This window comes from Crinia signifera, chromosome 11, assembly GCF_055691185.1.
Source record: "Crinia signifera chromosome 11, ASM5569118v1, whole genome shotgun sequence".
In the NCBI taxonomy this organism is placed as follows: domain Eukaryota; kingdom Metazoa; phylum Chordata; class Amphibia; order Anura; family Myobatrachidae; genus Crinia; species Crinia signifera.
Genome location: NC_139227.1, coordinates 120,504,122 through 120,522,765, shown reverse-complemented (window position 1 = coordinate 120,522,765; position 18,644 = coordinate 120,504,122). Strand labels below are relative to the sequence as shown.

Genomic DNA, 18,644 nt, shown 5'->3' with positions numbered 1-18,644 from the left:
TCCTGATGTACTAAGCAGCCGTATTGATAATACGGCTGCTTAGTGGTGTGAAACACCCACGCAAATACAACAGGAAAATAGAACACCATTTTCCTGTTCTATTTGCGTTTTAGCATGCACGGATCAGTCAGATCCGTGCAGGCTTTAGTGTAAAAAAATAGAAAAATTAAATAAATTTAAAAAAAAAAACGGCGTGGGGTCCCCCCCACAGCCGAAACCAGCACCAGGCTGAAAGAGCCCGGGGCCGGTAATTAAAAATCAGGGAACCCGACAAATAGGGGTACCCCGATTTTTAACAACCAGCTCCAGGTCCGGGGCTGGTTCCCAAAATACGGGGGACAAAATGACTAGGGGTCCCCCGTATTTCAAGAACCAGTCCCAGGCACAACCAGCCAGCAGGGTAATGTCACAGCTGGGGGGAGACTTTTTATACAAGTCCCCCCGGCCAAAACATTAACCCCCTGACCGGTCAGCCTGGCCAGGGGCCCTGGGGGAGTGGGGACCCCCCCAATGAAGGGGTCCCCCCCCTCCAGGACTTACCTGACCAGGCTGAAGCCTGGTACTGTCCCCGATGCCCCTGGGCGGTGGGCATCGGGCTGATTATGGTGTAAAAAAAAGAATAATCTATTGTTTTTTACTGTGGCACTACAAGTGCCAGCAAGCCTCCCCAGCAAGCTGGGACTTGGAGAACCACAAGTCCCAGCCTGCTGGGCATTAAAGGGCCCGCTGGTACTTGTAGTTCCACAGTTAAAAAAATAGTACACAAAACACACTGACACACTTTTAAAATAAAACTTTAATACATACATTACACAATACTAATACTTACCTATCTTCTTCCCGTAGGTAGCCCTGGTCCTGATGTCCTCCAGTCCTGTGTTGGCGTTCCTCTTCATGTCGACGTCCTTCAAGTCGACGTCCCTGTCGGCGATGGCGTCCGGTGTCCGGGTCCGACGAAATCCATGGAGGAAGCTGTGGAAGGAAATCATACTCACCTGTCCCAGCGCGACGTAGTCCAGGTAAGTGTCTTGTCAAAAAAACAAACCGAACACCCCGAAACCAGCCGGACAGAGAGCCGCACAGTGTTTGTGTACATCGTGCGGCTCCGCCTCCCGAATGCCGCTATTGGCCGCCTAGCGGCTCCTGATTGGCTGCTAGGCCGCAAGGCGGCCAATAGCGGCATTCGGGAGGCGGAGCCGCACGATGTACACAGAGTACCGTGCGGCTCTCTGTCCGGCTGGTTTCGGGGTGTTCGGTTTGTTTTTTTGACAAGACACTTACCTGGACTACGTCGCGCTGGGACAGGTGAGTATGGTTTCCTTCCACAGCTTCCTCCATGGATTTCGTCGGACCCGGACACCGGACAACATCGCCGACAGGGACGTCGACTTATAGAAGGACGTCGACATGAAGAGGAACGCCGACACAGGACTGGAGGACATCAGGACCAGGGCTACCTACGGGAAGAAGATAGGTAAGTATTAGTATGTGTGTAATGTATGTATTAAAGTTTTATTTTAAAAGTGTGTCAGTGTGTTTTGTGTACTATTTTTTTAACTGTGGAACTACAAGTACCAGCGGGCCCTTTAATGCCCAGCAGGCTGGGACTTGTGGTTCTCCAAGTCCCAGCTTGCTGGGGAGGCTTGCTGGCACTTGTAGTGCCACAGTAAAAAACAATAGATTATTCTTTTTTTTACACCATAATCAGCCCGATGCCCTCCGCCCAGGGGCATCGGAGACAGTACCAGGCTTCAGCCTGGTCAGGTAAGTCCTTCATTGGGGGGGTCCCCACTCCCCCAGGGCCCCTGGCCAGGCTGACCGGTCAGGGGGTTAATGTTTTGGCCGGGGGGACTTGTATAAAAAGTCTCCCCCCGGCTGTGACATTACCCTGCTGGCTGGTTGTGCCTGGGACTGGTTCTTGAAATACGGGGGACCCCTAGTCATTTTGTCCCCCGTATTTTGGGAACCAGCCCCGGACCTGGAGCCTGGGGCTGGTTGTTAAAAATCGGGGAACCCCTATTTGTCGGGTTCCCTGATTTTTAATTACCGGCTCCAGGCTCCTTCAGCCTGGTGCTGGTTTCGGCTGTGGGGGGGACCCCACGCCGTTTTTTTTTTTAATTTATTTTTTTTTCTATTTTTTTTTACACTCTGCAGCCTGCACGGATCTGACTGATCCGTGCAGACTGCTAGAAATAATTCGTATTAGCAGCCGTATATACGGCCGCTAATACGAATTGTTACACCATCGGAGGGTTACAAAGCAGTCGTATCTGACTGCTTTGTAATTTCCCCTCCGGAACATGACTTTGCATACGACTGAAACAGTCGTATGCAGCCGTAGGGGAAATACCAATACGAAAAACTAGGTTTTTCATATTGGTAAATTTCCCCCTAAATGTTTGCGCTTGGGCTCACCATCCACAAGTTCCGCTACCGAGAGGGTCACTATATGTTTCAGCTAAAGCAGCTCCAGCCACTATTAAATGGTCTAAAACGTACAATCTGTACATGGGGAAGTAGGATGGTTCTTAATGTAACATCCCCTGGAAAAAGGAGTGAGGCTACAAATCTTCCCGAGAACTCTGCCATGTTGACAGTCACCATGCCGACATGAGATGGTCATAATGTCAATGTAGACCATCGTGTACACCGTGATGACATATTATAATGTCGACATGTTGGCCCTAGTCGACTAGTGACCATTTACCTGCTTCCCAGCAGCTCCCAGATCCCGTCGGTTATTTTATTGCCACTTAAAGATCAGAGCTCTGCCGCTCTGATGCCCCGTGAGCATTCCCCCCCCCCCACCTAACCCCAACGCAACCAATCAGATTCTGTCTACCATTTTCTCTATTGCATCCTAGAAAATTATAGACCGAATTTGGTTGGTTGCTATGGGCATCATCACTTTTCTTTGAGTAAATTTACTCCGTGTCCCTTTTTTGCGGGAAAAATGTCAAAATAGCATCCGTTTCCGCAAAGAATAGATGGAATTTGCATTCCATCAATTGAATGTTTTTCCAATTTTTTCCGATCTCCGTAAACAATCCGAACATCGGAAAAGACGCGGATCCGGGAATCCACGTCTTTTTCTGCAGAGACAGATGCTAATTCGAAAATTTAGCATCCATTTCCGTGACTGCGGATTCAGCTTTACAAAGAGCCGGATCTACAAATGCGAATCTCGGCCGTTTCCTTGTCGAAAATGTCCGGGATTGAATAGACGAATCCCTTTTTATTTCCGAAAATCACAACTAAGGGGAAACATTGAATGCCCCCTTAGTATTTCTCTGGCATCTCTATATCATCTATCTATCTATATATCTATCTATCTATCTATCCTCTGTGGGTCAGTCTGTCTATCACGCTGGGAATTACACCGCAGTCTGTCGCATGACATGTGTCCAGTAATTGCTTCTCCTCCATTTCCTGCTCCTCCGAACTCTCGCCGAGCCTCAAACTGTTTCTCATCTCGAAAAATCATGTGCCCCTCCAGGGTTTCTCATGGCCTGAATTTAATTCTGTATATTTCTGCTTTTTTACTGGGTCACCTGCTTGAAATCTTCCATTATCTGCAATGTAAGCCGCGATATTCTGCATTTCAATGCGCTCCTCTCTCTGATTGCACCGTGTGATAGAGGGAAAATTGCAATTTACTTGGACTTTGAGGTCTTATCCAGCACATTATATGTGGGATCAGGCGGCCGATGCCACACAGATTATGGTCAGCAAATGGATTTGATGTTTCCCTGCAATTAGATCCTCCGGCTAAGAAATTGCACCTCTCGGCTTGCTGAATTATTTAGGCTGGACTGACGGACTGTGAAATGTGCCGCCCATCTGCCGACTTACATTTTCAGCTGTATTATTTACTTATAACATGAGCTTCTCTGTACACACACGTAATATATACGGGTCCGTCCAGGTACCGGCAGTGTATTGCCGGTTGTGAGCTAGCGCGGCAACAGCTGGGCGTTATGGCATGCGGGGGATGCGAGATGCGGCATTGTTGCCGGTGGTGCGATCAGATCCGAATTACCATTTTTTAAGCTTTAAAAAGAGATAAACGTGAGGGTGATCTAAGCCCAGCCAATCAGATCCTAACTGTCATGTTAAAGGCTGTATTTGGGAAAATAACAGTTGGGAGCAGATTGGCTGGTACTTTATCACTCTTATCACCCTACTATTTTCTCTTTTACGGCTTAATACATCTGCCCCGCAGCCTGTAATATGGCAGTTAGGAGCTGATTGGCTGGTGCTTTTATCTCTCTCCACTGTATCACTCTTCAAGGCTTAGAAAATCTCATAATGCAATTATGCAGTGACACCCTGTTCGCTGGTCACTGCAGTAGAACCCATGTTCATGACATAGGGCTCAATGTACTAATCCTTGGGGAGAGATCAAGTACCAGCACCTAACTGTCATGTTACAGACTGTGTTCTAAAAAATTACAGTTGGGAGCTGACCTGTTGTGAATTGCGGTGGATGAAGAGGTGTAGAGGGGGAGCAAGGAATGTCTAGCCATGTGCATGGAGCATGCTATCCCCCCATGTTATGTGGACCTTGTACTGATCCTCTCTCACAAAGGCATGGCCGTGGCATGGCAGGGTTTGGCTTTATGGGAAAGGGGCGTGGCCACATAATAGTACCAATAACATCATTATGCCCATTACACATTATGCCACACACCGTAATGCCCATTACACATTATGCCATACACCATAATGTCCATTACACATTATACCGCACACCATCATGCCCATTACACATTATACCGCACACCATCATGCCCATTACACATTATACCACACACCATAATGCCCATTACACATTATACCACACACCGTAATGCCCATTACACATTATGCCACACACCGTAATGCCCATTACACATTATGCCACACACCATAATGCCCATTACACATTATAACACACACTGTAATGTCCATTACACATTATACCGCACACCATCATGCCCATTACACATTATACCACACACCATCATGCCCATTACACATTATACCACACACCATAATGCCCATTACACATTATACCACACACCGTAATGCCCATTACACATTATGCCACACACCATAATGCCCATTACACATTATAACACACACTGTAATGTCCATTACACATTGTACTGCACACTATCATGCCCATTGCACATTATACCACACACTGTAATACACATTATGCCATACACCATAATGCCCATTAAACATTATTCCACACACACTGTAATGCCCCTTACACATTATGCCACACACTGTAATGTCCATTACACATTATACCGCACACTATCATGCCCATTACACTTTATGCCACACGCTGTAAATTCCTCTGTCCAGGCACTTGCGAGCGGATGGGTAAGAGTACACATCCACCCGCAGCGTAGCGTGGGTGATTCGGGCGACGGGGGCAGTGCGTTTGGCAGGGCAGCATTAATCTGCTCACTAGGCTCAGAATAAACGCAGTTTAGCGAGCAGCTCTCAATTACCCCAAATGTCAACATCTACCCACAGTATTCCATACATATACCGGATACCTCCAGCAGGGGATGCAGAGCAGGGAGAGCGCCTCTCCAGCCTGGCTCCTCCCTGCACTGCATCCTCTGCTGAGCGGGTAGCATCGGCCCTGAGCCATGGTCATCAATGGGTGTAAACTGTACTATGGATGAGCATCTATTGTTTCACCAATCGATGGTCATCCCTGCTCTTCCGCTGACTGACCTGGAGGTGGGGCTTAATTGATGTCAGTGGGTGGGGCCATGTTCTGGGAACCGGCACCTTGTAGTAACAAAACATGGAACCATTGGCTGGTTATATATACCATCAATAGCTGGAAACCATCCGGTTCTCCACCCCATCAATGGCAAATACATCCATTCTTGACCATAATAAACCATTGAGGGTGAATGGCCGTCCCTACTGTCACACTTTATTGAGAATCTTTATGACTTACTGTATTTCTCTTTTTTTTTTTACCAATATAACGCTTCTCGCTACCCCAATTATTTCCTTTCCCTTATGTAATGCTCTAAACCAGTGATGGCTAACCTTGACACTCCGGCTGTTGTTGAACTACACATCCCAGCATGCTACAGTTTTACTATTTGCCACGCTAAAACTGATGAAGGGCATGCTGGGATGTGTAGTTCAACAACAGCTGGAGTGTTTGGCCTATACTATTCCAAAAACATTGGCCTACCCACCACAAACTGCGTATCTTCTCATAATTGGGTGGGCACCTGAAATTTCTCCTCTTTCTGTGTGGAACTACAAGCTTCAGCGTGGTAGCACATCTCCTTCTGTTTGGAATTAGGGTGCGCAGTCTGGCACCCCCATACATGAGCCATAGATGTGGAAGGTTTGTGGTTCGTCCTACCACTTGATAATACCCTGTCCTTTTGCAGACCCTGCTGGAGTTGGGCGCTTCCCCCGACTACAAGGACAGCCGCGGACTGACCCCGCTGTATCACACGACGATGGTGGGCGGGGACCCCTACTGCTGTGAGCTGCTGCTACATGAACACGCTACCGTTGGTTGCAAGGACGAGAACGGCTGGCAGGAGATCCACCAGGTGAGCGCTGATACCCTAATAAAGGGCATAATATGTGGTGCATGATGTGATGTAACAATGCTACGGGGCAAATGCATATTTATTTACACTTAGGGAAATAGCACAGAAGTACTCAGCAGGTCTCATTTCACTCTGCAATTTAGAGTTGCAACTGCAAGCTAACATGGCCACACCTCCTTGATTTGGCCCTGCCCCCACCTTTTGGGGCCTACCCCTGTACTTTTTATTCACATCACATGATTTTGAGGCTGGTGCTTAATAGAATCAATAGAATAGAATCAACTTTATTGGCCATGCATGCATTGCGCACACTAGGATTTTTTTGTGGATTACAGTGCAGCATCAAACAGGGGTGGGGGGGGGGAGAGACATTACATTACATAATATGTCTCTATGGAGTCTAATAATCCCAAAATTGAAACTCGGGGAGCCATTCCAACTGCCAATCCCAGACAGTGATGATTGGCCGCGGTTGAGGTGGCAGTTGCTCCTGAAAATTAGGTTCGCCTCTCGGCCCCCTGGAGAGGTGGACAAGTCCCCTGCAATGGTGACAGCCTCCCGCAGCCCCCCCCCCCCCCTCTGCGGGGGGCTTGCGTGGACCAGATGAGGTGAACTGAATCATCGTGACCCCGCCCCTCGCTGTGCAATGCCTGTAATACCGGCATTTCACAATCAGGGGCGTGGCTACAATGATACAATCGTAATGGCCGTGCCCCTTTGCATGTTTCTTCTTAGTGTAGCCCCACCCTGGGAGCTGCCCCATTTTGGAGCTGCCACGGTCACCGGACCCGCCTCCTATCTCCTGCAGCTCGCTGTTCCCCTTTACCGAAGTTGGCAGCCCCAATGGGGTCAACCCTGAATTGATGTGGCCAATCAGCTCCTACCTGTCATTTTTCAAACCTAGCCTGTAACATGGCAGGTAGGAGCTGATTGGCTGGCTGTTTATCACTCTCCGTTTTATCACTTCTGAAAGCTTGATACATCTGGCCCCAAGTTTTTGTGATTAGAGCATATGGATCTACGTACGGAGGGGAATACATATGTTTTGTCGTTGTTGAACAAATTCTGCGGCTCCTGCCAAAAATAAATAACCGCTCGGTGTTTCCATATTACGGCCCATTACTCTGTGCGCTGCGCGACTTCCATCACCATTAGATGTGGTGCGTTGGCTTTCCTCAGCGGTTACAATGCGATATCAGTCGTTCATCTGTAAAATAAGACATCAGCGTTGACGGGGATATTAGTATGCTGATGTTTTTGCTTCACGGAGGATTTATCCCAATCGCCTTTTCACCCTGCCCATCTGACCTCGCGGTGCGGAGAGGCGATTAGCCGGCCATTATTTCTGTCAGCCTCACGGCGTGACTGCGGGTTCGTGGCGACAATCTTCCTTGCATTATAACAACATCATTTATTCTTAATTAAATACTTATACTCTGTAGTGCGGGCATGTAAACAAGGAATGCAGCGCTAATAGGCTCGTTTTTCCCTCCAAGTCATGCCAAGTCTCTCCGCTTGGTCTCGCTATCCATGTCCCTTAAGTCAGGCGCTCCATGTGAGACTAACGAGGCTCAAAATACCCCGTTATACTGGGCTGGGTGACACTTCCAGTGCCACCGTGTTTTCCATGTTTCCTCTCATCCTGTGCAATAAAACACTAACTTTGCGCCTCACCTCCATGGGGGGAATTAAAGTTATTTGCATGCCGTCAGCCCACAAGATGATGCCAACAGAGCAAATCAAGTGTTGCTCTATTCGGACGTCATTACTGACAGTACTGTTCTGTTATTCCGTCTTTTTGATGGGCTGGTAACTAGTTTTTTGTCATGTGAACCACAAGCAGGCGATGAGCGGGTCTAGCTGTTGTTGAACTACAAGTCCGGGCGGTGGATGGTTTTAAGGTTCAACAACTGCTCTAGATGGACAATGTAATCGGGCAGCACAGTTGGCAGAGTGGTTAGAATTATTGAGTCACAGCCCTGAATTTGTAAGTTCCAGTCCTGACCAAGCTGCTTTATGTGTGGAGTTTGTTTGTTCTCTCCATGGTTTGTGTAGCTTTTCTCTGGGTGCACAGTGTCCGTCCCCCGTCCCCCCCCCACACAATTTCAGACAAAAAAAAAAAAAACAATTGGCTAAGGCAGAGGTTCTCAAACTCAGTCCTCGGGACCCCACACAGTTTCCAGGTCACCTGGAGAGGTGCACAGGTGCATTCATTACTCATTGACACATTTTAAAAGATCCACAGGTGGAGCTAATTATGTCACTTGTGATTCTGTTAAGAGACCTGGAAAACATGCACTGTGTGGGGCCCTGAGGACCGAGTTTGATGAACCTGTGAACTAAGGAGTATAGGGGAGTCCATGTGATAGGGAATGTAGAGTTCCATTGGGTCTGATAGGAATTATTGATCAATTGTCTGTAAAGTGCTATAAAAAACAGTGTGGCCCTTATTCTGGTTGACTCGCTCTTGCCCAAATTCGCAAGAGGGGACCGATGTTTTGTGTAGCATTTCTGCACAGATGTATACGCCGGGAACGTGTGAACTCGGGGGGAAATCTGTTTGCCGAGTGCACGCTCCCTGCCTTTCCGGGGGGGAGTGTGGGTGTGGGTGTGTGTGTGTGTGTGTGTGTGTGTGTGGAGAGGCGCATGGGGTGGCGCATGGGGTGACGGGCAGGGGCATTAGCATATGTGAATGCCCAGCGTTTCATCTGCATTCCGATGATAACACTGGGCATACACATGCTAATGTGTTTGTAACACACATGGACAGCTGACCTGACCGGATGTCAGCTGCCCGCCCAATCCCCTGCATTTCTACACGCATATGTATGAGTGGTCTGTACCACCCTTACATATGCGTGCGCATACATCCATTCGCATGCCGGTCGAACGAACCTGGCGTGCGAAGGGGGGCGGCCGCACAACCATGCACAGGGCGAGTTCTTGATAACGCGCAAGGGTGCGAATTAGCGCCCCAGCGAGTCAACCAGAATTAGGACCTATGTCTGCACTATTTAAATATCTGCTCATTAATATACAATCGTGCCGGAAATGACGCTGGTAGACAAAGGCTGTTTGGTAGGCGATGCTTAAGCAATAGGGCGAGAAAGAGGTTAATTCTGTGGCGCAGAGAGCAGTTCCTAAATCATAATTATGTTGTGTTTCCGTTGGCGTGAAATCTAGAAGGATATCTGATGCGCACAGAAGCATCTGCTGCCTTTCATCGCTGTCCCCGCGCTTCCCTGTTGGAAAACATCTCATTTGTTTCATAAATGCCACTTGTAACGCTAAGCGCTCGCTCAGACATTCGTTCCCAGTCAGGGCTCGGCGCGGGTTATGTAACGCTAAGCGCTCACTCAGACATTCGTTCCCAGTCAGGGCTCGGCGCGGGTTATGTAACGCTAAGCACTCGCTCAGACATTCGTTCCCAGTCAGGGCTCGGCGTGGGTTATGTAACACTAAGCGCTCGCTCAGACATTCGTTCCCAGTCAGGGCTCGGCGCGGGTTATGTAACGCTAAGCGCTCACTCAGACATTCGTTCCCAGTCAGGGCTCAGCGCGGGTTATGTAACGCTAAGCGCTCGCTCAGACATTCGTTCCCAGTTAGGGCTCGGCGTGGGTTATGTAACGCTAAGCGCTCGCTCAAACATTCGTTCCCAGTCAGGGCTCGGCGTGGGTTATGTAACACTAAGCGCTCACTCAGACATTCGTTCCCAGTCAGGGCTTAGCGCGGGTTATGTAACGCAAAGCGCTCGCTCAGACATTCGTTCCCAGTTAGGGCTCGGCGCGGGTTATGTAACGCTAAGCGCTCGCTCAGACATTCGTTCCCAGTCAGGGCTCGGCGTGGGTTATGTAACGCTAAGCGCTCGCTCAGACGTTCGTTCCCAGTCAGGGCTCGGCGCGGGTTATGTAACGCTAAGCGCTCGCTCAGACGTTCGTTCCCAGTCAGGGCTCGGCGTGGGTTATGTAACGCTAAGCGCTCGCTCAGACTTTCGTTCCCAGTCAGGGCTCGGCGTGGGTTATGTAACGCTAAGCGCTCGCTCAGACATTCGTTCCCAGTCAGGGCTCGGCGCGGGTTATGTAACGCTAAGCGCTCGCTCAGACATTCCTTCCCAGTCAGGGCTCGGCGCGGGTTATGTAACGCTAAGCGCTCGCTCAGACTTTCGTTCCCAGTCAGGGCTCGGCGCGGGTTATGTAACGCTAAGCGCTCGCTCAGACATTCGTTCCCAGTCAGGGCTCGGCGCGGGTTATGCAACGCTAAGCGCTCGCTCAGACATTCGTTCCCAGTCAGGGCTCGGCGCGGGTTATGTAACGCTAAGCTCTCGCTCAGACTTTCGTTCCCGGTCAGGGCTCGGCGCGGGTTATGTAACGCTAAGCGCTCTCTCAGACTTTCGTTCCCAGTCAGGGCTCGGCGCGGGTTATGTAACGCTAAGCGCTCGCTCAGACATTCGTTCCCAGTCAGGGCTCGGCGCGGGTTATGTAACGCTAAGCGCTCGCTCAGACATTCGTTCCCAGTCAGGGCTCGGCGCGGGTTATGTAACGCTAAGCGCTCGCTCAGACATTCGTTCCCAGTCAGGGCTCGGCGCGGGTTATGTAACGCTAAGCTCTCGCTCAGACTTTCGTTCCCGGTCAGGGCTCGGCGCGGGTTATGTAACGCTAAGCGCTCGCTCAGACATTCGTTCCCGGTCAGGGCTCGGCGCGGGTTATGTAACGCTAAGCGCTCGCTCAGACATTCGTTCCCGGTCCGGGCTCGGCTCGGGTTATGTAAAGCTAAGCGCTTGCTCAGATATTCGTTCCCAGTCAGGGCTCGGCGCGGGTTATGTAACGCTAAGCGCTCGCTCAGATATTCGTTCCCAGTCAGGGCTCGGCGCGGGTTATGTAACGCTAAGCGCTCGCTCAGACATTCGTTCCCAGTCAGGGCTCGGCGCGGGTTATGTAACGCTAAGCGCTCGCTCAGACATTCGTTCCCAGTCAGGGCTCGGCGTGGGTTATGTAACGCTAAGCGCTCGCTCAGACTTTCGTTCCCAGTCAGGGCTCGGCGCGGGTTATGTAACGTTAAGCGCTCGCTCAGACTTTCGTTCCCAGTCAGGGCTCGGCGCGGGTTATGTAACGTTAAGCGCTCGCTCAGACTTTCGTTCCCAGTCAGGGCTCGGCGCGGGTTATGTAACGCTAAGCGCTCGCTCAGACATTCGTTCCCAGTCAGGGCTCGGCGCGGGTTATGTAACGCTAAGCGCTTGCTCAGACATTCGTTCCCAGTCAGGGCTCGGCGTGGGTTATGTAACGTTAAGCGCTCGCTCAGACTTTCGTTCCCAGTCAGGGCTCGGCGCGGGTTATGTAACGCTAAGCGCTCGCTCAGACATTCGTTCCCAGTCAGGGCTCGGCGCGGGTTATGTAACGCTAAGCGCTCGCTCAGACATTCGTTCCCAGTCAGGGCTCGGCGTGGGTTATGTAACGTTAAGCGCTCGCTCAGACTTTCGTTCCCAGTCAGGGCTCGGCGCGGGTTATGTAACGCTAAGCGCTCGCTCAGACATTCGTTCCCAGTCAGGGCTCGGCGCGGGTTATGTAACGCTAAGCGCTCGCTCAGACATTCGTTCCCAGTCAGGGCTCGGCGTGGGTTATGTAACGCTAAGCGCTCGCTCAGACTTTCGTTCCCAGTCAGGGCTCGGCGTGGGTTATGTAACGCTAAGCGCTCGCTCAGACATTCGTTCCCAGTCAGGGCTCGGCGCGGGTTATGTAACGCTAAGCGCTCGCTCAGACATTCGTTCCCAGTCAGGGCTCGGCGTGGGTTATGTAACGTTAAGCGCTCGCTCAGACTTTCGTTCCCAGTCAGGGCTCGGCGTGGGTTATGTAACGTTAAGCGCTCGCTCAGACTTTCGTTCCCAGTCAGGGCTCGGCGCATAAAAATTGGTGAAGGAACCGATTTACTGTGAAAGTTAATATAAGTGATTGGAGCGTTCCCAATTGTGTTTAATCCTTCAACTTGGCAAAATACTGTGCACTGTTATAGCGAAGGAGCTCAGGGACCCCAAATCCACATAAGCTCCCAAAAAAGTCTAACCTGGCCGGAAATCTGTCTGTTTTGGTGGAGATTTTGGGACATGTTTTAGACACAATGTAACTGACAGCACTGGGGACCTTGGGTCCGGTTCCACCAGGGGCCTGTCTGTGTGGAGTTTGTGTGTGGTACCCATTTTTAAAACTGATAGGAGTCCCCGATCAGTCCGACAGATGGCAGACACGGTGCACACGCAGAAGGACAGTCCCTCCTCCCTAAGGTAAGGTGAAGGTCCCCTTAGGTGATGGTTCTTTTGAGTTGGGCCAGTCATGTGACTTTGATCAAAGTGGGCGGGCCCAGGCATTCGCTGGGCAGTGGTGAAACTGCTGCACCGATGGTAATTCTGCCCCCTGGGCATTGTTCTGCTAGGAAACCTTTCCTCCTGGCATCCATGTTGCAGACCAATCAGGAATGGTTTAAGGAACAGGAGAAATAATTCCAGGTGATGACGTGGCCTCCAAATTCCCCGGATGCTATGGAATCGAGCATCTCTGGGCCATGCCGAGAGCCACGGAACCCAAAACTCGCAACTTAAGGTCCATACGCACTAAATTATATTCTTAATTATTTTGCGGATTCCGACGGGTCAGAACATCCAAATGTAAATATCGTACAGTATGTACGTTAACGTTGCTGGCGATGGGCGCACCTGCGTGCGGTCAGAAACCACCGTCGTCAGCAGGAAACATCGCTAGCGGGGGCCATGCCACTGCCACACATTACAGTAAATGTACTAAGCTGTGAGTTCTATTGAAGCCCATCTTCTATAAGACTCACACCTTCGTACATTTACCTCTAATGGCAACCAATCAGAATATTTTATTTTAGCAGCAAGAATATAATAGATAGAATCTGGTTGGTTGCTATGGGTGATGTCCCATCTTCAATAGATCTCCTGTCTTAGTAAATGTACCCCATTGCCTAGTGCCAGAATTCCCAACCTCAGTCCTGAAGACTCACTAACTGACAAGTGATATCCAGACTTTAGCACAGGTGTTTAAATGAAAATATCTGAAGTACTAAATAAGTCACCTGTGCTGAAGCATGGATATCGCTATAACCTGGAGCATTATTGTGCCCTGAGGACTGTGGCGGCCTGGTCGAGTGTGCACCCAGCTTCACAGGACTTGAAGGATCTGCTGCTGGCGTCTTGGTGCCACAGAGTCCATGTTTCGACAGATCAGAGCTGTTTTGGCAGCATGAGGGAAACCTACACAATATAAGGTTTTATCTGATCAGTGTCTCTATCTACCCCTCTGTCTAATGGTGCCCAAACACATATGTGATGCGGGCGGCATAGTAATACCATGTCCCATCGCATCCGATTGTACCTTGTGGTGCCCGAGTGTTTTTTTTTTTCCAGCACCCGATGTTGCATGGCATCTGTGATGCCACATCGGGTACTGGAAAAGGGCGGACTGCGGTGGAGCGTAGCACTGTGAAAGAGCACTGGTGGGGATCAGCGGTGGCAGAATTAAAAAAATATATATTTGAAATACTTGGCAGCCCTCTAATTGGCTGAGAGAGCTCTCAGCCAATCAGAAGCCTCACATTCAGACGGCCGTTGATTGGCTGAGAGCTCTCTCTCAAGTCAATCGGAGAGCCGCCCAGTGTTTTAAATATATATTTTTTAAATTCTGCTGCCAGCCCTTCTGCACAGCACTGCACTCCACAGCTGCCAGCAACCAGCACTCTGGCCCCCGTTCCCTGAACACGCCGCCACCGCTCCCCGAACCTGCCGCCAGTGCTCCGGCCGCCGATTGCATTGTGAGCAAAAAACCACATGCAATCACTCATACAATTTGATAAATAGAATGTGCAGCACATAGTATTTTTTGCCGTGACATGTGACCGGCGGGCACAGCGCATCGCGTCGGGGGGAGCCATTCAACATGCATACAATCCTTAGATTTATCGCACAGATACGGTTAATATCGAAGGATCGTATGCACTATCACCCTAATGTATGGGCAGCATTACTCTCTATGTGTATGTGTGTGTAATATATATATATATATATATATATATATATATCTGTGCTATAAATAAAAATTGCCCTAGATCGTCGGGCGGACCTAACACCCCCTCTAACGCTATGCAGTTAATGGTATTTCTCTGTCCTTGTCAAATGATTTAAGTTAAACATGAATCTTATGAATTCTTGAACAATGCACCAGGGGAGACGCACAGCGAATACACCGTTCTGTGTGATCAGCCGCCGATATCATTATCATCTTCCAGGAAACCTTTTCTTTTTTTCAGAATAGCGATTGTTTTTGTATGAATGGAGAATTCACTTTGGCTGCAGGTTACTGTTGGGGGGATTTCAATGTCCCTGTTCCATAGAAGGGCAGTTAATTCCTTCTGTAACATTTAGCATCTACATAAAACATTTATTATGTTGCCTGGCTAGTCTTACCTAGCTGAGCCGTGCAGCCAGATCCCACACTGACTTTCTCTTTGTAAATGATGAATTAAGAGTCTGTTTGACAGAGAATCTCTAGTTTCTCCTGATACACATTGGGCCTCTGGCACCCTCTAGTGATACAAGTATGTCACAGCAACTTTGTAATGAGCTGTTCCTACTTGTAAATGATTAATATGGGGTGTCCGGCCTTTAAAGTGTACAAGTTGCTCAGGCACCGCGTGGGATTTCGGTTTGAACCAATATTAATCATAGTCGCCTACCAGTTCCAGGTATTTCTCCTGGAATCCTAGGAAAGTAATCAACCACTCGTATTATAGATAGTGACAACTTTCCTTTTTAAAGGGATGTTCCTGGGACTTTTTACATTGTCAGGCCTTCAAAATATTTTCCCCGCACTGGGTTAAACCTACCTTGGAAATCTTCATCCTACCCCTTTGGCTTTGGGTGCTGACATAATACAGGAGAAGTACAAAACCCAACTTACCCAGTTGGCTGAAACGGCTGCCAGGGCAAGCAGGCAACTGGGAAACCACAAGTGCCAGCTGGCACGGTACCAGGACCATCTGGGAACTGTAGTTCGCCAAAGAAAAATAGAAAGGAAATTTTACATAAAAAAAAAAATCATGTTTTTAATTAAAAACACAAATCCATAGGAAAACATGGAAACTCCACACAGATTGTGCCTTGGTTGGAATAAAGCGCCTCAAAGTGAACGTGTTTTTGCGATGGTTTTTCACATCCACTAGCGTGGTCCCTGGTAGGATCACCTTGGTCACTACCGCTCAGTCCTGAGGACTCTAGCATCCTACTCACTGTCCTATACAGCAGTGATGTGACGGCACGCTACACAGTGGCCTGAGCCTGTGTCCTGTCAGACATCGCTGACTGATCACATTGTGTACAGGACACCCGCCTACCCATAATGATCTAATAGATGTTCCCGTCATCTCCTATGCAGCCGCAGAGTGCGAGAACAGACGGAATACGACGGATTCAGCAGCACCTCATAATATGAATGTATTAGTATTGGGAGTTTATGCTGCTCTGCGTTCTGAGTAATCAATATCTGTTTGGAACCAAATGGAGAGTAATGGTTAGTTTACGCTTTCCCTGATGTTTTTTATTATAGGCGTCCACCCTACGGCGCGCCGTAAAATGACATGTATGATATCCTTGTCTGCTCAGCGATGCCTTTTTACTTTAGTGTTTGTTTTGTCACCTGTGTAACTGACGTGTGTTCCCCCACAGGCGTGTCGCAACGGCTATTACCAGCACCTAGAACACTTGTTATTTTACGGCGCCAATATGGGGGCACAGAATGCTTCGGGAAACACGGCTCTGCACATCTGCGCTCTCTATAATCAGGTCAGTCTGCGATAATGAAACACGGCGAGCGAAGCTGTACCTCAATTTAAAGTCCACGTGATGAATTCTACAGATTGACACCAGAAAAAAAAAAAAACATTAGAAAATCTTGTTGATATTTTCATGTGTGGACTATGTCCATTTTTTCTCTGATGACCTTTTATTGTTGACTTAGACACTGATGACACTTAGGGCCCAATTAGTACCTGATCTCACGGCTGCAAATTCACACAGCGGGCCTTTATTGAATCTTGATACACTGCACATGTGTGCGGGTCACAATACGCATGCTCGATGCCACCCAGCGAAAAAATCCTGCAACTAGTTCACAAGGTGATTGACAGTAGGGATGCCAATCCCGGGGCATTTTTTCAATCCCAGAATTCGGGATTGAAAAATGCCCAATCACGGGATTCCCGAGATTGGCTTCCCTAATACAAAAACCCACCCCCCGGCGGCCCCGCATATTTACTTATATGTGCGATGGAGCCGGGCGGGTTATCGAGTGGTTGAATGGAGCTTGCGGGTGGTTAAATGCAGCAATCTCTTGGAGGCTGGAGGGCAGCGCGCCCAGGACGAGGCAGCTGTGTGGCCTGCGCAGTGTGACTTCTGACATTGGGCCATATTCAAGTTCACTCTTTCTGACAAAATCCTTCTTAGATGGACAAAACCATGTGCACTGCAGGGGGGCAGATGTAACATGTACAGATAGAAATAGATTTGGTGATTTTTTGGTGATTATTTGCAAGGTAAATACTGGCTGCTTTATTTTAACACTGCAATATAGATCTCACTTTGAATTAAAACCCCACCCAAATCTAATTAGATCTGCACAAGTTACATCTGCCCCCCTGCAGTGCACATGGTTTTGTCCATCTAAGAAGGATTTTGTCTGAAAGAGTGAACTCGAATAAGGCCCATTGTCACGCTGCACAGAGCCATAAACCAGGCAGCGTCTGAGCACCCGATCAGACGCTGCCCGGCATTAGACTGCGCATGTGCAGTCTAATATAGAAATCCCGGAATTGGAAACTCTAATTCCAGGATTGAAATCCCGGCGTTTTACAGGCCAAATCCCGTGATCCTGATATCAGGATTGGCCACCATAATTGACAGGGAGTGTGGTAATGGGCACTGACTGTGTTTTTGGGAGTGGCAAGTAAAATGCGGGGCTTGCCTAGAAAAACGCTGGGAGTGTCAGGGAAAACGGAGGCGTGCCAAGCCGGCTTAGGGGAGGGTGTTTGACATGGGCTTCAGCCTGGATATGCGGTGGCCAGTGTAAAAATTATTCGATGGTATGTCTGTTGCGAAGGATTTTGGACATATTCACACAGATGCACACCCCTAAACATTCCTTCCCACAGCTAGCACATTCCTTCGTGAGGCGGGATTACACTGGAGCAGGGCGGCGGCTTTACTAAACGCTGGCAAATTCGCAACTGTGCGATCAGGTCTGAATGACCCCCTCAATACCGTTACTATAATTATAATCTGCTGTCACAGAATACAACGTTGTTGTAACAGAGGCTCCATAATCATTCAAAGCCGATCTGAAAGATCCCAATTCCTGTTTTTATACTTTTTATTGAAAGTTTTAATAACCATACACAAAGGGAAATAGAAAATAATTTAAAAAAAAACTTTACCATAATAATTCAAAAAGGTTGCACACTGCGAGAACAACGTGCTTAGAAATACAATTTATGGCAGCAAAATAGTGCAATCATTCATAGACAATGAGTTATACTCAATAAAGATAGAATTGGGGGGGGGGGGGGGGTGAGGAAGGAACAAAGGGTATGGCCAAAAATCCCGGCTCTTGCTCAATAATTAGTCATCATACATTTAAAGAATTTCTTGTATATTTCACAAATACGGACGTATGTTAGGGTTAGATATTACAGCGTAGCAAATTTAGTAAAGTTTCTAAAAATGATCGCAACCAATAATATTCTGTCATTTTTCAAGGATGCAAGCGAAAAATGATAGGCGGAATCTGGTTGGTTGCTGTGGGCAACATCATGTCTTTCCATTTTTTAGAAACTTTACCCCTCATCCAGGGATTTGGAGTCAGGGGTTTATTTTGCTCAGGGGCAGAACTTCCAGCTGAGGGAACCATTTTGCATTGTAAAGGCCCCATACGCAGGACAAAATATGCCCCACCCTGGTCCACACAGTCCACACAAAGACCGCAACCCACTTTTTTCCCC

General features: G+C 48.7%; 1 protein-coding gene across 1 annotated transcript in view; it reads left to right on the top strand.

Moving 5' to 3' along the window:
- SHANK2 (SH3 and multiple ankyrin repeat domains 2) overlaps positions 1 to 18,644 on the top strand; it is a 303,970-nt gene that overhangs the window by 16,260 nt on the left and 269,066 nt on the right. Inside the window, exons 6-7 of the mRNA XM_083163796.1 lie at positions 6,420 to 6,587; positions 16,318 to 16,434. Coding sequence (XP_083019922.1) covers positions 6,420 to 6,587; positions 16,318 to 16,434 — 285 coding nt within the window. The remainder of the gene's footprint in view (positions 1 to 6,419; positions 6,588 to 16,317; positions 16,435 to 18,644) is intronic.